The following is a 24,262-nucleotide window of genomic DNA, read 5'->3' as shown; positions in this document are numbered from 1 at the left end:
TTCCGCTTCCTGTTCCGGGATTCCGCTTGTTGTCAGAAAGCTCTGGGGTTCCGGCCAGCGCTCGGGGCCTATTTCTGGGGTCCAGGTTGGCGCGAGGTCGGCTGCTGCAGCCATGGCGGCCTCCACCGCGGCCGGGAAGCAGAGGATTCCCAAAGTGGCCAAGGTAGGAGACCGTGAGCGGCTTTGAGGGAGGAGGCCCCGGAGTGGGGCTTGCCCCAGCTTCCTTGGGGCTCGCGGCGAGAAAGAGTGTGGTGCCCAGCAGTTCTACCCCATGTAGGCCAAGGGGAAGGAGGAGGGGAAGGGTCAGCCGGTGGTGGGGTGCAGGCTTTTGTCACCCTGGGGCAACCCCCGCGTTGGCGTGGCCTTCGTTCTAGGACGTGTTTTTGCTGGGGGAGGAGTGGGGTCACTCGGCAGAAATTGGGCGGTGCGCTAGGCGCTGGGGAACTACGATCTAAGGCGGCGATGTGCAGCGTTCACATAAGACACGAGTCATTGTAAAATTACAAGCTTGCCAAATGCTAGTGAGGCAGCGTAGAATATGCCGTGGAGTAATAGGGGTTGTGTGAGGGGTTTGCAGAGTAAACTTTGCTGAGGGAGTGATATTTAAACTGACACTTGATGGCTGACTAGGAGTTAGCCCAGCTGAGAGTGGAAGGAATGAGAGGGCATGGGATTGTGTAGTGGCGTTAATTTAATTAAACAATAAATTTGATTATCTAGTATTTCCATCGGTGGCTGATACTTACTGAGTGTTTCATATGTGACAGGCTTTGTCCTGAACCTTTTCAGATGCCCTCACTCCAGTCTGTTTCTACAGCCCAGGTGGCTCTCTTGAGCTTGTCCTTTACATATCCATTTAGATGACTCCCAGAGATAATTTATATGTCACATAGCACAATGTCTGTGATTACATATGAGCCATCATCATTACTAACAAAATCATTCTACACATGACATTAAACAGTTAATATTTCTTATAATTCAATTCCATAAATTTTTTAAAAGGTTTTATTTATTTGAGAGAGAGAGAGCACAAGCAGGGCGAGTGGCAAAGGGAGAAGCAGGCTCCCCACTGAGCAGGAGGCATGACGAGGGTTGATCCCAGGACCCTGGGATCATGACCTGAGCGGAAGGCAGATGCTTAACTGACTGAGCCACCCAGGTGCCCCTCAATTCCATAAAATTTTTATTGGGCACCAGTGGTGCAACAGAAATGCAATGTGAGCCACATATGTAATTTTAAGTTTTCCTATAGCTATGTTAAGCAGTCAAAAGAGTCATCATTAATTTTAACTGTATATTTTCTTTAATCCATTTATCCAAGATATTGCTGTTGCAACATGTAGTCAAATTTAATTAGGTAGTTTATTGGTTTTTTTTTTCATACGAAGTCTTCAAAATCCAGTGTGTATTTTGCTCTTACAGCCCATCTCTATTTGGGCTCACTACATTAGCTCATGGCTACTATGTTGGACAGCATAGCCCTAAGACTTCAAGAAGCTTACGGTCTAATGATGGGAATTTACTGAATAATATCTTTGACTTGAAATGCCATGAAAAAAACAAATGCAGTTTGAGGCGTTATCGTCCACCTGGGACATAATTGAAAAATTCTGTAAACAGAAGTGGCAACACTAGAAAAGATAAAGCACACATCTTGATAAAACAAAACCTCTAGTGAGAATTTTACCTAAGCAGCCTCAAAGTTTATTGTTTTCTTTTTAAGATTTTATTTATTTACTTGACAGAGAGAGACACGGTGAGAGAGGGAACACAAGCAGGGGGAGTGGGAGAGGGCGAGGCAGGCTTCCCGTTGAGCAGGGAGCCCGATGTGGGGCTCGATCCCAGGACCCTGGGATCATGAGTTGAGCTGAAGGCAGACGCTTAACGACTGAACCACACAGGCACCCGTATTGTTACACTAATCTAAAAGGGAACACTTACTATTTTTGTTCCCTTTTCTCTTCATACTTACCTATGGCTTTGTAATAAATACCGTGCGAAAGAAAACCTTGTTTTCTCTTTAGTTTCATAGAGAAATGAAAACCTGTCATACAAAGAGGGCATCTTGTAATAATACTTAGAAAGTTCACATCCTAAAAAATGTTTCTTTGCTTCCTAAATGTTGTGTGATGAGCATCTACCTAAAAATGAAAATGTCTTCTGTCTTAAAAGGTGAAAAACAAAGCCCCAGCTGAGGTACAGATAACTGCTGAGCAACTCTTAAGAGAAGCTAAAGAAAGAGAGCTTGAGCTTCTTCCACCTCCACCTCAACAGAAGATCACAGATGAAGAAGAGCTAAACGATTACAAACTAAGAAAAAGGAAGGTCAGTCCGTCATTTTCCAGTCTATTAATAACATTTTTAGGAGTTTATAGGTCAGAGTTTGTGAAGTTCCTCATTGCTTAGAGAGGCTATAAGATAAAATTAGGTTAGTGTTTCTAGCCACATGCGTAGTGCAACTTCTGGTTACCAGATAATTGCATTTTGCTGAACTTTAGAAAATATGCCATGAGTTGTCTTTGAAAGTATGAAGAAATTAAATCCTCCAGAGATCTAATTTTTGGTGCTGAATCCAAGATGGATGGCAGACAAGTGGAATGTCTGACAGCTGGAAGGGGTGGGACTTAACCAAGGCCACATTATGTCCTGTCTCTGTACCACCTTCCGTGGTAGGAATTAAGACTTGGAAAAGAGCCATGAGAGGACTTGGGAATCTGACCTCTTCACCCTAGAATCCTCACTCTAGGGCAAATTTTTTTTCTTTAAAGATTTTATTATTTCGAGAGAGAGAGAACGTGCAAGCAGGGGGAGGGGCAGAGGCAGAGGGAGAGAGAGAATCTTAAGCAGGCTCCACATTCATATCGTGGAGCCGCACTAGGGGCTCATTCTCACGATCCTGAGATCATGACCTGAGCCGAAATCAAGAATCAGATACTTAACCGACTTAGCCATCCAGGTGCCCCTAGGGTAATTTTAAACCACTAACCCTGTTGTACCTGCTTATTAGTGATGTATGAAATTGTGAGACATTACCAAGAGGACTGAAATAGTCAAAAAAACATTTTCATACTAGGAACAAGTATAGAGTATATTAAAGTATCAGTTATTAGCAATAAGAGAAAATATCAACAAATCTGCTAATAACTCTTTATATCTAAAGTTTTTCTGTTTGTGTGTAAGACTTTAAAGAAACACCTGAGATTATAACCTTCATTAGTGAGTTTCTTATTTCTCACAAGGATTCCAGGATGTAATTTCTCCTAAATAAGAACAAACTGAATAAAACTTTTAGAACAGGATTAATAGACAAAGGATGATGTCATTTTTACTTACTTTTCCCTTCAATTTGATCCTTTTTCCCTTCCTCCAGACTTTTGAAGATAATATAAGAAAAAACAGGACTGTGATTAGTAACTGGATAAAATATGCACAATGGGAAGAGAGTCTAAAGGAGATTCAAAGGTAAAATTGCTGAGTCTATAATTTCAAATGTAAAGATGTCCTGAGTTAAGAGAGAGAAAAGTAGTAGAAAAAGTTAAAGCACAAGTGAAAGAGTGTCCCTTTGGTAGTAGTTTTCCAGGTTGTTCCGTGGAACCCTAGGGTTCCCTTGAGGGGCCTCGGGCACTGCGGTAGGCGAGTCCTGGGGGAGCAGCAGGGGAGACGCTACAGGTGGGTCTCGTCTCCAGCACACGCTATAGTCAGAGAAGCGCACTTTCATCTGCTTTCTCTGTATTGGGATTTTTTTTAGATAAAAATTGTTCACTGGAAACCAGTGACCGACAAGATAAAAGTCACAACCTGGCCCTTCCTGTTGCCCAGGCTTTCCACATTTTCCCAGCATACCCGCTGCCCCAGCTGTGCCCATGTGCCAGCCACTCCCCGAACACATTGTGTCTCCTTGCTCTACGCTAGGCTGTTCTCTCTGCCTGCAGTGAACACTCTTCCCTACCCACCTTGGCCTCTGGAGTTTTCCTCAACTTCTTAACTCTGCAGTTACCTCCTACTTAGCCATTCGCATCAGACATTATTATTTGTTCCCTTTTGTTTCCTTGTGTAAACCTTGATTATAATGTTTACCATATTGTGGTGAAATTACATGCATGTCTATTTTTCTGTAAGAGTTTGTAAGGTTCCTGAAAACATGTCTTTTCACTTTCTTACGCCCAAAACCTGGCTCATGGTGGACACATGATAAAATAGCAGGGCACTGCAGATGGTTTGAGATAGTTGCCCCATGTGTTGTATATACTACTTTTGATGTTCTCCATATCTGGCTTCTTAAGGGCTCGATCCATATACGAGCGTGCTTTAGATGTAGACTACCGAAATATTACACTCTGGCTGAAATATGCAGAAATGGAAATGAAGAATCGCCAGGTCAACCATGCCCGAAATATCTGGGACCGGGCCATAACAACTCTTCCTCGAGTCAACCAGTTCTGGTAAGTTTCTGATCTACCAAAAGCAGCTTTTTGTAGGCTAGAAAAGTTCTGCAGTCTTGTGTATTTATTTTATTCACATCGTTGCAATCACATGTATTTAATTTACGTTCTACTTTTTCTTTAAACGTACTGTAAGTAGTTTTTAATATCCTGTAGTATATTAAGTCAATCACTGCATGTAATAGCTGTGTAATCAAAACTAAAATGTGGGTTGCAATCTTTTATGCATAAGAAACTTACTGTTGAACTAAGCAATTTTTAAGAAAAATGTATTTTTATTTGCTGTGGTTCATCCTTTCCAGATCTATATTTGATAAGAAAACATGTTCGATTTAAGCTTTAGGGAATATAAAGCTCTAAGTCTTCATATTTAACAAAGTTAGAATTACAAAGTGCAAAAGATCATTTTTTTCCCCTAAGTAATTTTGACCATGACAGATATTTGGGGATGATTTTGTTAAAGGTACAAGTACACATACATGGAGGAGATGTTGGGAAACATTGCTGGCGCCCGGCAGGTGTTTGAGCGCTGGATGGAATGGCAGCCTGAGGAGCAAGCCTGGCACTCCTATATCAACTTTGAGCTGCGATACAAAGAGGTGGACCGGGCCCGCACCATTTATGAACGCTATATCCTTTTTTTTTTTCTTCAAATTTTTATTTAAACTCTAGTTAGTTAAAATACAGTGCAATATTGGTTTCAGTAGAATTCAGTGATTCATCACTTATATACAACACCCAGTGCTCAGCAAAACAAGTGCCTTCCTTAACACCCACTCATTTAGCCTACCTTCACCCCCTCCCTCCATCAACCCTCAGTTTGTTCTCTTTTTTTATTATTATTATGTTATGATAGTCACCATACAGTACATCATTAGTTTTTGATGTAGTGTTCCATGATTCATTATTTGCGTATAACACCCAGTGCTCATTACAACATGTGCACTCCTTAATACCCATCACCGGGCTAACTCATCCCCCCGCCCCCCTCCCCTCTGAAACCCTCAGATTGTTTCCCGGAGTCCATAGTCTCTCATGGTTCATCTCCCCCCTCTGATTTCTCCCCCTTCAGTTTTCCCTTCCTTCCCCTAATGTCCTCCATGCTGTTCCTTATATTCCACATATGAGTGAAACCATATAATTGTCTTTCTCTGCTTGACTTATTTCACTTAGCATAATCCCCTTCAGTTCCATCCATGTTGATGCAAATGATGGGTATTCATCCTTTCTGATGGCTGAGTAATATTCCATTGTATATATGAACCACATCTTCTTTATCCGTTCATCTGTTGAAGGGCACCTTGGCTCGTTCCTCAGTTTGGCTATTGTGGACATTGCTGCTATGAACATTTGGGTGCATGTGCCCCTTCTTTTCACTACATCTGTATCTTTGGGGTAAATACCTAGCAGTGCAATTGCTGGGTCATAGTGTAGCTCTATTTTTAGCTTCTTGAGGAACCTCCATACTGTTTTCCAAAGTGGCTGTACCAGCTTGCATTCCCACCAACAGTATAAGAGGGTTCCCCTTTCTCCACATCCTCACCAACATTTGTTGTTTCCTGCCTTGTTACTTTTTGCCATTCTAACTGGTATAAGGTGGTATCTCAGTGTGGTTTTGATTTGAATTTCCCTGATGGCTAATGATGTTGAACACTTTTCCTGTCTGTTAGCCATTCGTATGTCTTCTTTGGAGAAGTGTCTGTTCATGTCTTCTGCCCATTTTTGACTTGATTATTTGTTTTTTGGGTGTTGAGTTTCAGAAGTTCTTTATGGATCTTGGATACCAGCCATTTATCTGTAATGTCATTTGCAAATATTTTCTCCCATTCCATGGGTTGCCTCTTAATTTTGTTAACTGTTTCCTTTGCTGTGCAGAAGCTTTTTATCTTGATGAAGTCCCAAAAGTTCATTTTTGCTTTTGTTTCCCTTGCCTTTGGAGATGTGTCCTGAAAGAAGTTGCTGTGGCCGATGTTGAAGAGGTTACTGCCTATGTTCTCCTCTAGGATTTTGATGGATTCCTTTCTCACATTGAGATCTTTCATCCATTTAGAGTTTATTTTTGTGTATGGTGTAAGAGAATGGTTGAGTTTCATTCTTCTGCATGTGGCTGTCCAATTTTCCCAGCACCATTTATTCCATTGGATATTTTTTCCTGATTTATCATAGTTGACCATAGAGTTGAGGGTCCATTTCTGGAGGCTGTTCTGTTCCAGTGACCTACGTGTCTGTTTTTGTGCCAATACCATGCTGTCTTGGTAATCACAGCTTTGTAATATAGCATGAAATCAGGCAACATGATGCCCCCAGCTTTGTTTTTCTTTCTGAACATTTCCTTGGCGGTTTGGGGTCTTTTCTGGTTCCATACAAATTTTAGGATTGTTTGTTCCAGCTCTTTGGAAAATGCCAGTGGTATTTTGATAGGGTTGGCATTGAAAGTATGGATTGCTCTGGGCAGCATAGACATTTTAGCAATGTTTATTCTTCCAATCCATGAGCATGGAATGTTTTTCCATCTTTTTTGTCGTCTTCAATTTCTTTCATAAGTGTTCTGTAGTTTCTAGAGTATAGATCCTTAACCTCTTTGGTTAGGTTTATTCCTAGGTATCTTATGGATTTTGGTGCTATTGTAAATGGAATTGATTCCCTAATTTCTCTTTCTACAGTTACATTGTTAGTGTATAGAAAAGCAACTGATTTCTGTGCATTGATTTTGTATCCTGCCACATTACTGAATTGCTGTATGAGTTCTAGTAATTTGGAGGTGGAGTCTTTTGGGTTTTCCACATAATGTATCATGTCATCTGCGAAGAGAGTTTGACTTCTTTGCCACTTTGAGTACCTTTTATTTCTTTTTGTTGTCTGATTGCTGTTGCTAGGACTTCTAGTACTATGTTGAACAATAGTGGCAAGAGTGGGCATCCTTGTCATGTTCCTGATCTTAAGGGAAAAGCTCTCAGCTTTTCCCCATTGAGAATTATATTCGCTGTGGGCTTTTCATAGATGGTTTTTATGATATTGAGGAATGTTCTCACTATCCCTACACTCTGAAGAGTTTTAATCAGGAAAGGATGCTGTATTTTGTCAAATGCTTTTTCTGCATCAATTGAGAGGATCATGTTTCTTGTCTTTTATTAATGTTATCACATTATATTATTGATATTATATTATTTATATTATATATTATATATGGGTTGTATTATATATATTATTTATATTATATATTTACATTATTTTATTATCACATTGGTTGATTTGCGAATGTTGAACAACCCTTGCATCCCAGGAATAAATCCCACCTGATTGTGATGGATAATCCTTTTAATGTACTGTTGGATCCTGTTGGCTAGGATCTTGTTGATAATTTTGGCATCCATATTCATCAGGGATATCGGTCTGTAATTCTCCTTTTTGACGGGGTCTTTGCCTGGTTTTAGCATCAATGCTGGCCTCATAGAACGAGTTTAGAAGTTTTCCTCCTGTTTCTATTTTTTTAAACAGCTTCAGGAGAATAGGTATTATTTCTTCTTTAAATGTTTGGTAGAATTCCCCTGGGAATCCATTTGGCCCTGGACTCTTGTTTTTTGGGAGGTTTTTGATTACTGCTTCAATACTGGTTATCGGTGTATTCAGATTGTCAATTTCTTCCTGTTTCAGTCTTTGTAGTTTATAGGTTTCCAGGAAGGCATCCATTTCTTCCAGGTTACTTAATTTATTGGCATATAGTTATGATAATTTCTAATAATTGTTTCTATTTCCTTGGTGTTAGTAGTGATCTCTCCCCTTTCATTCATAATTTTATTAATTTGGGTCCTTTCTCTTTTCTTTTGGATAAGTCTGTTCAGAGGTTTATCGATCTTATTAATTCTTTCAAAGAACCAGCTTCTAGTTTCATTGATCTGCTCTACTCTATTTCTGGTTTCTACTTCATTGATCTCTGCTCTAATCTTTATTATTTCTCTTCTCCTGCTTGGTTTAGGTTTTATTTACTCTTCTTTCTCCACTTCCTTTAGGTGTAAGGTTAGCTTGTGCATTCGGGATTTTTCTACTTTTTTGAGTGAGGCTTGGATGGATATGTATTTCCCCCTTAGGACTGCCTTTATAGTATCCCATAGGTTTTAGACTGATGTGTTTTCGTTCTCATTGGTTTCCATGAATTGTTTAAGTTCCTCTTAATTTCCTGGTTGACCCAAACATTCTTTAGCAGGATGGTCTTGATAGGCTTCCAAGTGTTTGAATTCCTTCCAAATTTTTTCTTGTGATTGAGGTCCAGTTTCAAAGCACTGTGGTCTGAAAGTATGCAGGGAATAATCTCAGTCTTTTGGTATTGGTTGAGACCTGATTTGTGACCCAGTGTGTGGTCTATTCTGGAGAAAGTTCTGTGTGCATTCGAGAAGAATGAGTATTCTGTTGTTTTAGGGTGGAATGTTCTGTATATATCTATGAAGTCCATCTGGTCCAATGTGTCATTCAAAGATCTTGTTTCTTTGTTGATCTTCTGCTTAGATCTGTCTATTGCTGAGAGTGGAGTGTTGAGGTCTCCTACTATTAAAGTATTATTATCAATATGATTCTTATTTTGGTTAACGGTTGGCTTATGTAGTTGGCTGCTCCCATGTTGAGGGCATAGATATTTATAATTGTTAGATCTTCTTGTTGGATAGACCCTTTAAGAACAATATAGTGCCCCTCTGAATCTCTTACTACAGTCTTTAGCTTGAAATCTAATTTGTCTGATAAGAGAATTGCCACCCCAGCTTTCTTTTGAGGTCCATTGGCATGAAAAAATGGTTCTCCATCCCCTCACTTTCAGTCTGGATATATCTTTAGGTTCAGAATGAGTCTCTTTTAGACAGTATATGGATGGGTCCTGTCTTTTTATCCTATCTGCGACCCTGTGCTGTTTCATGGGAGCATTTAGGCTGTACACGTTGAGAGTGACTATTGAAAGATATGATTTTAGTGCCATTATGTTGCCTGTAAAGTCCCTGTTTCTATAGATTGTCTCTGTAAATTTCTGGTCTATATTACTCTTGGGGTCTTTCTTCTTTTATAGAGCCCCCCCCTTAATATTTCTTGCAGGGCCGGCTTGGTGGTCACATATTCTTTCAGTTTCTGCCTGTCCTGGAAGCTCTTTGTCTCTCCATCCATTCTGAATGACAGCCTTGCTGGATAAAGTATCCTTGGCTGCATCTTCTTCTCATTTAGTACCCTGAATATGTTTGCCAGCCTTTTCTGGCTTGCCAGGTCCCTCTGGACTAGTCTGACGTTAATTCTGATGTTCCTCCCTCCGTAAGTAAGAAATCTCTTCCATCTAGCTGCTTTCAGGATTGCTTCCTTTGTTCTAAGATTTGCGAATTGTGCTATTATATGTCGGAGCATTGATCTGTTCACCTTGATCTTGGGAGGGGTCCTCTCTGCCTCTTGGACATGAATGCTTGTTTCTTTCCCCAGATTAAGGAAGTTCTCAGCTACGATTTCCTCAAATATATCTTCTAGACCTCTCTCTCCACCCCCTCAGGGATCCCAATAATTTTAACATTGGAACATTTCATGGCATCATTAATCTCTCTCAGTCTGATCTCTTGGGCTTTATGCTGTTTTTCCCAGGCCTCCTCGGTTTCCTTCTTTTCTGTCATCTTGTCTTCTGGCTCACTAATTCGTTCTTCTGCCTCGTTTACCCTGGCAGTCAGAGTATCCAGTTTAAACTGCATCTCATTCATAGCATTTTTAAGTTCGGCCTGATTAGATCTCATTTCTGCCTTTAGAGATTCTATATTGTCGCTAATATTTTTCTCAAGCCTGGGTATCGACTTCATAATTGTTACTCTGAAGTCTATTTCTGACATCTCGCTTATATCCATATCCATTAGATCTGTGGCAGAGGCCACAGTCTCTGATTCTTTTCTTTGTTGGGGGTTCCTCCTCTTAGTCATTCTGTTGAGGGATGTTTGAGGGAATGTACAGAGTCCAAAGTATTAACCACGACCCAAGTAAGTTGTACCTATTTTATAGGGAACCCCAGGGTTGTCGTCCTCTTGTTCTTCCAGCCTGTCTTCTGGGGGAGGGTCCTGCCGCACTGTTACTCAGGCAACCCTGCTTGGCCCCCCTGTTGGTGTGGGGGGAAGGGGCAGTGGGCCCAGCGAAAACCAGTTTTTCAAGCTTTTGTTCTCTGGCAGCTTTCCACATCTCTTGGCGTCTCTTCCGAGAGAGCAGAAATGACTGCACCCAGACCTCTGTCCCAGAGCAGAGAAATCGTAGTCTGCTCTTCACTGAGCTCTCCAGGACACACAGTCTCTGTTTCTATCTGCGCCGCTAAAAACCTCAGCTTCCCTAGTTGTGCACCCCACAGCAACTCTCCCAGAGGTTGATCCCAAGGCCAGGCATGTCTCTGCCCTTTGTGCTACTAAAACTGTGAGCTGCCCTGCGCACCCGCAGCTCCTAGATCCTGTCTGGGGGCTGGACTAAAGTCCTTCCCTGCTGCTACGGATCTGTGAGTCTCTGTCTGGTCCCCAGCGCGGGATGCTTTTGCGCTCTGGTGTTATATCACCTTCTCGGCGCCAGCTTATGGCGGCTCCTTCCCCCTTCTGTTTATCTTTCGATATCTGCCTGCAGAATCACGGCTCTGCCCTTCATACCTCAAGACCGCCAGAGATTTTCTGCGTGTAGAGATCCAGATATATATTCTTACATCTCAGGCTGATTTCGTTGGTGTTCAGAATGGTTCGGTAGATACCCAGCTAAATTCAGGGGACCAGTTGAAAGAGGGTCCCCTACTCCTCCGCCATCTTCCATGCTCCCCCTGAACGCTGTATCCTTTGAGTGAGTCTGAGTGGTGCTGTTACTGTCCAGGGTGCTACTCCGCCAGGGGCAGTAGAGTCATGGTCTGGACATATGGATCCTCATCAACATAGGCCCGGAAGTCAAAGATACAAGTTTCATCTGCTTCATGAGCTACATAACTATTTTCTAGAGACACAGTGTAGTCAAAATAGGAGTTTGTGGTCTGGGTAATTGAGCTTTTTTTGGCAAAACTTTGAGTTTGTATATATTTTGGTGTTCCTTGTGGGAAGTGACATACCAGGGCTTTGGTTGCTGTAGCCAATCCTGTTTGTCCGGGGTTTTTTTCCTAGGTTTTTCTAGGGTGTTGGTCATTAGCACCACTACTGGAGTCCATCCAAAGGATGGAGACAGGAGGACAGCATAGTGTAGCCCAACAAGCTCTGGCTCCACGGCCAGTTGGATGGGTGTGAGTCCCTTCTCTGGCACGTGTTAGGGGGGTGGCCTCAGGTCACTTCACGCTTCTGAACCTTGTTTATTCCTTTATAAAACAAAATCGAATCTACCAAGAGGAGTTTTCAGGATTTAAGATTATAATCTATATGAGGGCTCTGTGTGTGTGTGTATACACCTATTTCCCTTAGGGAGAATTATTTGGTATTTGCTAATTAAGTGACTTCATAGAACATAACTACCCAGAAAAACAAGCATCAACTTTATTTATTTTTTTAAAGATTTTATTTATTTATTTGAGAGAGTGAGAGAGCATGAGAGGAGAGAGGGTCAGAGGGAGAAGCAGACTCCCCACTGAGCAGGGAGCCCGATGTGGGACTCGATCCTGGGACTCCAGGACATGACCTGAGCCGAAGGCAGTTGCTTAACCAACTGAGCCACCCAGGTGCCCAAGCATCAACTTTATTATACAATTTTAAGGTCTCTATGACCTCTGCCCTGTTTTAATATGATTAGTTTAACAGAAGCTTTTATAGCGCTTATTTCATGTCAGGCATTATTGTAAGCACTTTACAAATATCAACACTTAATCCTTGGACAGCCCTGCAGTGTGAGAACTACTCCAGTCTGTGGGGTGTGAGATGCAGGCACAGCTGACAGGCAGCGTGGCTGGGTTCTCTCCAGGAGTGACGGAGATGGGCCTTGAACCCAGCTGCAGCTTCAGAGCCTATGCCCTTAATTTCATTGCCATTTTTGAACGTATTACTACTTTGGAATTAATGAGTTCCTCAAGTGAGGTAGATGAAAAATAGATTTCATCTGTTAAGAAATAAAATGGTAATTCAAAACTTTTTTCAATGTCAACTATATTTCAATAAAAAGAGAAAAACCCTAAAAAAACCTTTTTCTTCTGCCTCTAGTTAGCAGTTTTGTTTTTGTAACATTTTTTTTCTTAATCGTTAATTCCAATACTAATGTTATTGAGCATATAATACGTAGGTGCCATTTATTGAGCACATTCCTTTGGCCCCAAACTGCTAAGAGCTTTACACACATTTCCTCCTTTCAAGCCACTGTGGTTGGGTTCGGGTTCTTTTTCTGTATTTACAGATGACAAAACTGAGTACTAGACAAGTTAAATGACTTGTCCAGGATAGCATGGTTAATAACAGGCTTCAGCTTCTTCATTTCTCCAAACTCCCATTTGTACCCACTATGGAAGTACTGAGTAAGCCCTGGAGAAAGACAGATGAACAAGAAGAGGCCCCCTTCAGAGGTCACAGTTTAGTGGTTCTTCGCCTTTGCACGTGTTTTATCAACCCTATAGTCATAGTTTGTGTTGTTGAGGGGTTGGGTTTGTTTTTTGTTTGTTTTTTTTTAAGCCTTGTTGTCTTGTGGGATATTTCCTTAATTCCTGTGAACTTGTCCTCGTGCACCCTGATGTTAAGAACTGGATCAAGTATGCCCGCTTTGAAGAAAAACATGGTTATTTTGCCCACGCACGGAAAGTGTACGAGAGAGCTGTTGAATTCTTTGGAGACGAGCATATGGATGAACACCTTTATGTTGCCTTTGCCAAATTTGAAGAAAATCAAAAAGAAGTAAGTACACTTGAACTCATTTACATTGCATAACAGCTTAGGAAAGATTACTTGTTGTGCATGTTGAGTTCATTCCATTTTCTATTTACTTATCCTTGGAAAAAACGTTTCCAAAATCTCTCAAAGAAAACAGCATACATTTGTGGCTTAGCTGCAGACTGGGAACTGAGTGATTATAGATTGTACTAAAGTGTCCTAATTGTGTTGTGCTTTGCTTGAAAATTAAGCCTTTATAGATATATATATAGAATATTGGGTGTAAACTGAGAGTTCGTCATTTGGTCTCCTCATTAAAGGGTTTTATGGGTAATAAACTTGGAAAACAAAAGTGGCAGGGCTCTTTGAAGTAGTGAAGGTGGGGGATGAGGACAGGAGAGGAATCAAGGAGAACTGGAGTTTGGGGCTTGAGCAAGGGCATGGTGGTAGGTGTTGCTTACCAAGACCGGGAAGACAGACCCAGGTTTGATGGTGAGGAACAGGAGGTCAGTTCTGGGCCTGTTTAGTCTGAGATGCACAGATGACACCCAACTGGCAGAGTCAGGTAGACACTCTTAAGTATGGAGCTCAAAGGAGAGTGTCGGTACACCCTGACAAATAAATACCTCAACAAGGGGGAGAAGAAAAGTCTTACTTTGGAGTAGTATATGATGTCATAATTACCTTCCACGTTGTGGCTCACATGAGAGTATTGTGTTGTAGAAGTAATCCTCCTGTCTGCTTTTAGTTTGAAAGGGTACGAGTGATCTACAAGTATGCCCTGGATAGAATTTCAAAGCAGGAGGCCCAAGAACTCTTTAAAAACTATACCATCTTTGAGAAGAAGTTCGGTGATCGACGGGGTATTGAAGACATCATTGTGAGCAAACGAAGATTCCAGTATGAGGAAGAGGTGAAGGTGAGTGCTGGTGTGGACGCCGAACCCTGCAGGTGACAGAGATGTGCCGACCAGCAGCAGCTCAGGTGAAGCGAAGAATGGCAGGCGGGAGCTTCCAGGGATCACGCTCTTGCTGACGCGTCTGCAGTGATTGGCAGCCATTCCAGCAGCAATCTGCAGGGGTCAGAGGAGAGGGCAGCAAGAAGCACTTGGGTTTGCTCTGCCACCCACATGTTGAAAGTCACCGTGTTGGTTGCTGCTGGTGCGCTGTAGAACTTGAGCAAAAACCGGGAATCCATGTGAGCTCCTTTCTGAAGATGGAAGAGGCAGAGATGGAGCCAAACAGTTTTTCTACACTACCGTTTAGCTTAACTGCTTGAACAAAACATGTATTGTAGATATGTTTTCATTCTCATCTCTTTATTTGTAATGTACTGTTTTGATTTGAGTTCAAAGATAGTAACATTTTCCTTTACTGGTCTGCTGTGCGTCTAAAAACTTTTGCTGAGTCAGATGAATTAGGATATCACTAAAGGACTGAGTCTGGTGTTAAATGAAGTCAGCAAGATATATTCAAGGTAAATGACTATTAATTGAGAAGGCAGGTTTCACATTTGTGACCATGGTTCTGATTGCACTGTAATTTTATTTTATTATTTTTTAAATTTTTTCTTTTTTTTTAATTTAAATTCAATTAGGTAACATGTAATACATCATTAGTTTTTCATGTAATACATCATTAGTTTTTGATGTAATGTTCAGTGATGCATTAGTTGCGATGTCACATCATGTGCCCTCAATGCCCATCATCCACTGTAATTTTAAATCTAGACATAATGATACGCAGTCAGGTATATAAACAAATACATTTATAAAAGTAGGCGTCTAATTATTGAGTAATTATCTTAGGGGTGGTGGTTGTATATGAAAGCAGCCTTGCTGTGGGACACCTGGCAAATAATCTGTCCCCTATGTTCCTTTTTCTTTCCTATTTATGAAATCTCAGGAATAGTATTTTTTTAAGATTTTATTTATTTGAGAGAGAGTGTGAACATGAGTGGGGGCAGAGGGAGAAGCAGACTCCCTGCTGAGCAGGGAGTCCGATGCAGGACTCATCCCAGGACCCTGAGATCATGACCTGAGCTGAAGGCAGATGCTTAACCGACTGAGCCACCCAGGTGCCCCAGGAATGGTATTTTTAAATGAGATAGGTGCTAAACAGTTGCTAAAATACAGGAAGTCAATCTAGTGTCTTTTTTTAACCTCACAGAGTCCAGCAAGTATAGCTCTTGGTTTGGTTTTTATTCATTAAACTTGTGGTCTTTCTAGGCTAATCCACACAATTACGATGCGTGGTTTGATTACTTGCGCTTGGTGGAAAGTGATGCAGAAGCAGAAACTGTTCGAGAAGTCTATGAAAGAGCCATTGCCAATGTGCCACCCATTCAAGAGAAGCGGCACTGGAAGCGCTACATCTATCTGTGGGTCAACTATGCACTCTATGAAGAATTGGAGGCCAAGGTAAAAAATGGAATTATGCCTTGGCTGTTGATGGCTGCCCCCTCCCTGGCTGCCTCACCCCTATGCATACACCTTGGCCATCGTGGGTAGCGGTGGGTACTGACATGTACAATCCCGGAAACAGGAATCTTGTTGTAAATTCTCAGCCGTACAGTTACATAGTCTCTCTGCAGCCTTTTAAACTCTGTATACCTGTCCGTGGGCCCAGGTGAGGTGTTTTGGTTTTGTTGCATTTTGTGTTTCAAACCTGAGGCACCACATTATCACTTGGAACTTGGAAGGGAACAATGAAGCAGTCTTTAGCTTATTTTGTATCATTTTCTGGGCTGCCTCCTAAATAGGGATCACAGCTAGATGACACATCTTTGCTTCTAGTAAAAGATCAAGTGGGATTTTCAGAAATCAGGTGTGTATTAATTGGGAGAGACTAGCTTTGTGCTGTTGATCTGAGACTATAAAACATCTCTTTCTGCTATCAGGCGAAAAGCCTTTCCACAGACAAGCTCTCAGAGATTGATGGTTATCTCGGTGATTCTTTAACCAAAGTTTGAGGGCCACAGGTAGTTCACATTTGATCATAAATGATGAAATCAGGGTTTGAGAATAGCACCCTGTGAAAACACTCTGGGAGGGGGTGTACGTTTTTACTAGTGCTAGCAAATAAGATTAGTAACAGACTTCCAATAGTCAGTGAAAATTTCTTATCCTAATATAGGATCCTGAGAGGACAAGACAGGTGTATCAAGCTTCTTTGGAATTAATTCCTCATAAAAAGGTATGTTTGCTCTAAATGTTCTGTTCCAAAGTGTCAAAATCCTGCTTCTGTTACTTGTGAAATAATACTTACTGTTTGAATAGTTTGCTGTGCGGGGCACCCTGAAAACTTAGGTTTCAAAAGTATGCTCTTTGTCTCTGAAAACACTTTACAGTCTGGTTGAGAGGACAGCCTGCATTGACAAATGAATAATACAGATAATGTAGAAATTCAGAAGAGGGTGGGTAACTGGAATGACTGAGTGGAAGGAGGAAGACACACATCCAGAGAGCACACAGCATGTGCAGGAAACAACGAACAGGTGTTTGTTGGCATCAGAGCAGACATAAGTGTGCATGGGTGAACACTGGTGTGCGAGTTCTAGAAATGGTTGAGACATTATCTATGCCCTATTTCCCACCATGAGAAACAAGTAGAGATGTTGACCGAACTACCTTCTAGAATAGAGATGGCATGTTCTGCCTGCTCACAAGCATACCCAGAAAACAAAGCCAGTTCTCAGTAGGGGCGGCAGGGCCATGCACTACGATAAAGTATTTGAATTACTGTAACTTTTGTGAAATAAACAACATCATATTTGCTTAAAAACAAGAAAATACATCTGTCCTAGCTCTGAATATTTAGGGAAATCTAATTGCATGTGGCCTCTTATTAAATTTTTAACTTCATTGTAATTGAAACAACTCTTTTAGATGTTTTTTGTGCTTTTGTTTTCTAGTTCACATTTGCCAAGATGTGGTTACTATACGCACAATTTGAAATAAGACAGAAAAATTTACCATTCGCCAGAAGAGCTTTGGTAAGTAAAGAAAGGATCAAGGGGCACCTGGGTGGCTCAATCAGTTGAGCATCTGACTCTTATTTTGGCTCAGGTCATGATCTCAGGGTTCTGAGATCCAGCCCTGCGCTGGGCTCTGTGCTCAGCGCAGAGTCGGCTTGGGATTCTCTGCCTCTGCCTCCCTCCCTGTGCTCGCATGCATGCTTGTGCGTGCGCGCGCGCTCTGTCTCTCTCAAATAAAATCTTGAAAAAAAGGGGAAGGATCAAGATGCATCACTTGACTTCTTTGAGAAGGAAATTAAATCTTAGTGCTTACAAGTTGGACAGTTCCTACTAAGAATGCAACAGAAGTATTCTGCCTTTATAACCTGAGATGTGTCAGAAGATGCATGGCCTTTTGAAGAAAGATTGGGTGAGGGGCGCCTGGGTGGCTCAGTCGTTGGGCGTCTGCCTTCAGCTCAGGTCATGATCCCAGGGTCCTGGGATCGAGCCCTGCATTGGGCTCCCTGCTCGGCGGAGAGCCTGCTTCTCCCTCTACCACTCCCCCTGCTTGTGTTCCCTCTCTCGCTCTCTCTCTCTCTCCGTCAAATAAATAAATAAAATCTTAAAAAAAAAAAAGATCAGGTGATAATGTTTAAATTACTCTTTTTTAACATTGGAAGCTTTATCTGTAGCTGCCAGTTACCAGATCTTTTCTCAGACTGGAAAGATCTGACGTTAGATCACATTAGATCTTAAATCAGCTCTTGAGTAGACTCATCTTGTGCAAAACCGGGGGGTATTACATGCACCTTCCTCTTAACAGCTGTTCTAAAGTCTCTTAATAAGATCAAATGCTGTTTAAATGGAGGTGTCCTTCTGTAAGCCACTCTTGCCCTGGCTGTGGGCAGCGAGGCAGCTTTCATTCTGTGGTTACTTTACTTAAAGGAGGTTTCATCCATCTGACATCCGTATTCCCTAGGCGCTCCTGAGAAACTTAAGTAAAATCCAGAATACTTGCGCAGACAGTTCGGCAGCCCTCTCTTGCTGAACAGGCACCAGTGGGCATAGGGCCTCTTGACCCCTAGGTGAAGTAGAGGGTTTCCATTGGCCTTCTGTCAAGAACCAGTGTGGACAATGTGATACCACAGAGGGTTCTTCCTCAGCAGAGAAGAGCTGCTGGGATAGGTCAGCGACGTCTGTACACAGGTTGAACCCACATATCACAGTGGTTTGGTCATTTTATTTTCCAGGGAACTTCCATAGGCAAATGTCCAAAGAACAAGTTATTTAAAGGTTACATAGAATTGGAGCTGCAGCTTCGAGAATTTGACAGATGCCGGAAGCTTTATGAAAAGTTCTTGGAATTTGGACCTGAAAATTGTACCTCCTGGATTAAATTTGCAGAATTAGAAACAATCCTTGGTGATATTGAGAGAGCCCGGGCAATCTACGAGTTAGCCATCAGTCAGCCACGCTTAGACATGCCAGAGGTGAGAATCTCGAGATGAATATGATTTTGTTTTAGATATTGCCCTAGTACTGCTTTAGATGACCGTCTACATGTTGTGCACTTTAGAGTATAAAGATAAACTCACTTGCAGTCTTGTCTACTCCAGATTAGTACTTTACTGTTGAGGGGATAGAAGAAGGATGGGAGTGGGAGAAGCAGCCCTCTAGTAGGATACCAGAGTCCGGCAAAGCCCCATGATGACACCAGAATGAGTTGGGATATAATGGGGCAGGTGACTGGCTCTCTCCCTTCTTCAAATAGAAGGCTAACTAAAGGGGATGGGACAGGGACGGCCAGGCAAGGAAATATGCAGCAGGCAGCTCTGGAGAACAGGGCAGATGAAGGTTGAGACTGCATATCCTCAGATTCTCCTGGCACAGTTTTTCCCAGATGGGGTCAGCAAAAGAAGCTCTATCTAAACCAGGATATTCCTGAAATTAAACTACTGCCACCGTCCTCGCCTGTCCCTTCCCTATTTAAACTTAAGCCACAAGGTGGCGCCAAGCCACAACTAGGACCTGTTTGAGAGCCACTGAACTCACCCAGCCTTTTTGTGAGTCTTGCCCTAATGTGACTCTGCATTTTATGGCTTGGGTCCCACCGGCTGAATTAGGGCAGGTCTTTATGTATAATGGTTCTGTCAGTTGGCCTCAGCTCCCAGGCGTCCAGGCCACATGTTACTCCATCCTTGTCCCCTGACAGGCAGTACCTAGCAGGTGCACTGCTGTTTACTGAATAGTTGTTGAGGTGAACTCAAACCTATCAAGGAATTTACAGTGGAGGTAAGAAGAGTAAATCCTGGCTAATTGAGCCATGTCTTCTCCCAGCAATGTCAGTTGTATGTGACAGGATCATGGCAGTGTCTGGGAGACTTGGCAAGTCTCTGAGCTTTTCTTGATAAGTCCAGCATTTGAAAAACTCTGAAAGAGAATCCAAAAATGAATCCAAAGCCTTTTATCTAATAATATAGAATGGTAGCCAAGTTTTGGCCAGCTTGTAAATGCCACTGTTTTTATTGTGTCCAGATGCTACCTCTTCTTTAATTGTTCATAGAAGTCCTAGGTTCCTGGATGTCCTAGGTTGGAATGGTCGTTAAGCTGATAGGGACATGTTGCTCTTTAAATGTCAAGGCTGACTTATTAAGTTCTTTCTTAGGTGCTTTGGAAGTCATATATTGATTTTGAAATTGAGCAGGAAGAAACTGAGAAAACACGAAATCTTTACCGAAGATTGCTTCAGCGGACACAGCATGTCAAGGTATCCTGCATTCTGTTGATTATCTTTGATTTTGCCTAAATCAGCAGTTCCGAAGGAAATACCGTATTTCTGTATTTTAAGTGTATCAGGTGTTTTTTTTTTTTTTTTTTAGTGCTTTTCTTGCTTTTAGAAAGAGCCCATGAGTCTCAGAGGACTTTGGAATATAAAGCTTACACCAGGTCAATATTTATACTGCATGGGACTAACTTGAATATCACAGGATTGAATAAAAAGTTAAAACTCTTTTCAGGATTTTAAGACCATTTCAAACACCTAATTGGATATAGAAGCAGACTGCTTCAACATTATTGAAGCATATAATCAATATGTTCTTTGGAATACTACAGATGAATACATTAGTATGTTCAGATGTCATTAACTAGAAATTAGCATTATTACATGATCGTTTTCTGGATGACGTGGTTAATTTGCTTCTATAATAATTTTTCATAAGGTATGGATCAGCTTTGCACAGTTTGAGCTGTCTTCAGGGAAAGAAGGAAGTTTGGCTAAATGCAGACAAATTTATGAAGAGGCTAACAAAACCATGAGGAACTGTGAAGAAAAGGAAGAGAGACTTATGTTGCTGGAATCCTGGCGAAGCTTTGAAGATGAATTTGGAACAGTATCGGATAAGGAGAGAGTAGACAAACTCATGCCAGAGAAAGTCAAGAAGAGAAGAAAGGTCCAGGCTGATGACGGGGTAAGAACTGAGCCTATGGAGCTGATCATCTCATGTCGGATGAGCAGAAATGCATCTGACTTTGAAATTTGTACTTCTAAGTGCCGTATGTACAATCTGAGCATGGGAGCAGACAGCCTGGAGTAGGAGACCATTGCAGCCTGGCTACCATGGAAACACAGCTATAGGAAGGTTCTTATGCACAAAACGACATGACCCAGGGGTTGGCTTAGATTGGAGGAAGATCTGTTGGGAAGCTGTTATAAGCACAGCAAGTGATGGTGGAAGCTGGAACTATAGCAGTGTGTAGGAAGCCACATCAGTGACCAGTCCGAGGTGGGGCTGTAAGGGCAGGGAGTCAGAATAGTAGTGCACAGATTGACGGCTTTCAGACTGAGTATGATGTAAGTCTTTAAAATTAATTTATTTAAATTTATCAGAGAGAGAGAATGAGCACAAGAAGAGGGAGTGGCAGGCAGAGGGTGAAGCAGGCTCCCTGCTGAGCAAGGAGCCTGACTCGGGACTCGATCCTGGGACCCTAGGATCATGACCTGAGCTGAGGGCAGCCGCTTAACCAGCCAACCCACCCAACCCATCCCAGTCTTTAAAAATGTAAAATCTTAGAAAACTACAAGATGAAAAAAAAAAAAAAAAAAAGAATATCTTGGTTGAGTATAGAGGAGCTGTGCTTTTAATTTTTAGGATCTTTTTCCACTGGTTTTTAGCTCTCCGTGAGCTGGTCCACTTGCAGCAACACCAACCCCAACAGCTACTTCTTTTTTTTAATTCAATTAATCAACATAACGTTAACGTAAGTGTATTGTTAATTTCAGAGGTAGAGTTCAGTGATTTATCAGTCTTATATAACACCCAGTGCTCATTACACCCTGTGCCCTTGTTAATGTGCATCACCTGGTTACCCCACAGCTACTTGTTCACCCCAATCTTGTAGGCCCAGCCCTTGTTCTTTCTGTAATGGGCTTTGGTGTTGTTTTGTAAATGAACATAAGTTGAATTTGAACACTCCAGGGTTTTGCAGTGAAAATTCTCCACTTTAAAGTAACTGCAGTGTATTTCAGCCACATGTTGGCTTATCTTTTGTTTTACTTTTTTTCCATAGTCTGATGCAGGCTGGGAAGAGTACTATGATTACATCTTTCCAGAAGATGCTGCCAACCAACCCAACCTCAAGCTTCTGGCCATGGCCAAACTTTGGAAGAAACAGCAACAGGAAAAGGAGGCTGCAGAGCAAGACCCAGATAAGGACATTGATGGAAGTGAATCCTGATGTTCTTGTTCATATTGATAAGTGTTTTATTATTTTTATAAATTAACCGTTCGGAACTCTTGTGACTCCGTAAGTTTTTGTATATTTCACCAGTAAGGAATTGGGAGTCTTTGATAGCTATTTTTTGAATTATTTTTAAAATGTTCTTGGGTTAGTGAGGGGTGGGGCGTTGCAAGAATATTTTTTGAACCGTTAGTTTTCTTTATCAGAGTCCAAACATTTTTTTTTTGTCCATATCACGCATTAGGAAATCTAATTGAGGTAATGCTTTCAACTATTTTAGATGGACCTGCACTTTTGAAAGTGTTTTTCTAGAAGTGTTCAAGTTACATTCTACAGTAACTTTTAAAGTTTTTTTTTATGCTTGTCTTCTTCATAAAGATATTTAGTGCACTCACCTGAAATCTCTTAACTTCTTCACATCTTCAGTCACACAGACTCGAGTTCCATTCCCAGCTGCCACTTAGTAATCTATAACTTAATCTTTTAGTTTCTTCTCTCATAAAATGGCCGTCTGCCAACTCATTTTGAAGATTAGAAAAAGAATATACCTGGCACATCGTGACTGCTCAATAAAATGTTCATTCCCAGCCACTTTCCTAAACATGTTCATCCTTGTAGAATTGAATGTGCTTGGATTAATTTAACTTCTAAATATCTGTACTTTCTTAACAGTGGCCATTGGTACTACATGCTTTTGAACACACCAGTTGGGAAATAATTTATAGTTACTGTATTTCCGAACAAGGTCTTTTTGTTACCAAGATGTTTTAGTCAAATTTCATGCTGTAATCAGTTTCCCCCACTGGTTGAGCTCTGTAATGGCTTAAGGAATAGTAACACATGTGCTGTGAAAAACAGTGCCCCCTGCTCCAGTAAATTTAGGAAACCCCAGGTTAAGGTTGAGCCTTGTTAATCAACTCTCTTTACAGTTCAGCTTCTCAGAGCCTTGGATACGTTACTGTACATGATGAACCCCAGTAGCAGTGCTGGCGTGTTTCCCAACCTTACTGGACGAGGGAATCATTTCTACCTGTAGTACCAATAAACATCCCCTAGTGTGTTACAGCAGAAGGTAGCTACTGTAATCCAGGATACATTTAACTTAGGCTTGGTTTAGAATACGTGAAAAACACCAAAGGTAACCAACTATAATGCCAAAAAAGAAAACTTAAAGTAGCACAGAGATATTAACACATTTGTTGAAGCATTGCTCATATCCTCAAGCAAAAAATATTTGCCTTAATTAACTGATCTGATTATTTTCTTTAATCTGGCCTGATTTCTCAGGCCTATTTTTTTCTTGTTTTGTTCACTGCCCAAGCTATTTGACTCGAACTGTCATCTTCAGGAGTATTTTTTCACCTGGGAGGGCAACTAGCAACTTTATTATTTGCAGATTTAATTGGGTAAGGCTTACTAAATGTACAAAAATGTTAAAGAATAAAAAAAGCTAGTCAGTATGGTACTGAGTTGTATCTTGAAAGTAAGCTAGTGTTTGAGGGCAGAGGCGGCCAAGACGGCCAGGATCAAAGGCACACCTGTGTTCAGCCTCAGTGCTTCCAGCTCTGGACCAGTGTCACCCAGCTGCTGGGTGTCACGTGGGTCCTGACTATGGAGTACTGAGGTCTGGTTAGCCAGGAGGAACATTTCTGATTTTAATACCCTTTAGCTAAGTGCAGAGTCAAGGAGTGAGATGAAAGCAGGTCAAAATGCTATTTAAGTGACTTATCAGAGTCTTCTATAATTCTGTCCTGTTTATGCTGCATAAGAACAAAAATTAATAGGTTCCCAATGTAAACTCCTACCGCCACTTTCTGGCTGGTGCCAGCATGAAATGCGTGAAGGAAAAAGTTTACCTTCTCATGGGAGAACATGAAAGATGTCTCTCACCTTCAACTCCACCAGAGTAAGTCCTTTAAGAGGCAAAAGCTTTTTAGTAATCGTTTCTGTGGGGTTTTCTTTAGCCACTTCTCTTACTCATTGGATATTTTCAGGTATTACAAGTAAAGAAAACTAAACATGAAACTACATGGGTCGCCCACAACCTAGTTTTATGGCCTTTCTTTTGGAATTAGGTTTTTTCCCCTTTAAAGAATCCTCAGTGTCTTTTTATATTTTCAAAGGCAGGATTTAAGCAAAGTGGTGTGAGATTAGACAAGGAAAAGATCTGGGACTTAACAGTATGTAAACAAGTACCTGGGAAGAATTTACTATGCAATAAGAAGGATGCCTAAATATTGCTGGGCAGGGGCTGTTTCAAGCATGTATTTTAAAAATGCTTTCTACGTAAGCCAAACAAGAGAAACATCATATCCT

At 41.4% G+C, this 24,262-nt stretch overlaps 1 protein-coding gene across 1 annotated transcript; it reads left to right on the top strand.

The window, feature by feature from the left end:
* Positions 1-8: 8 nt before the first annotated feature.
* On the top strand, positions 9-24,194 carry CRNKL1 (crooked neck pre-mRNA splicing factor 1). The gene is made up of 14 exons (XM_032420164.1): positions 9-163; positions 2,176-2,328; positions 3,374-3,465; positions 4,287-4,445; positions 4,909-5,075; positions 13,098-13,276; positions 14,001-14,171; positions 15,480-15,671; positions 16,387-16,446; positions 17,165-17,245; positions 18,457-18,696; positions 19,872-19,973; positions 20,428-20,676; positions 21,776-24,194. The coding sequence occupies exons 1-14, from the start codon at positions 113-115 to the stop codon at positions 21,941-21,943; spliced, it is 2,064 nt and encodes a 687-aa protein (XP_032276055.1). The 5' UTR covers positions 9-112; the 3' UTR covers positions 21,944-24,194.
* The last annotated feature ends 68 nt before the right edge of the window (positions 24,195-24,262 follow it).

Source organism: Phoca vitulina, unplaced genomic scaffold (assembly GCF_004348235.1).
Source record: "Phoca vitulina isolate PV1807 unplaced genomic scaffold, GSC_HSeal_1.0 scaffold22, whole genome shotgun sequence".
Taxonomy (NCBI): Eukaryota; Metazoa; Chordata; class Mammalia; order Carnivora; family Phocidae; genus Phoca; species Phoca vitulina.
The sequence above is the reverse complement of the archived record's forward strand: the minus strand, read 5'-3'. Positions and strand labels throughout refer to the sequence as shown.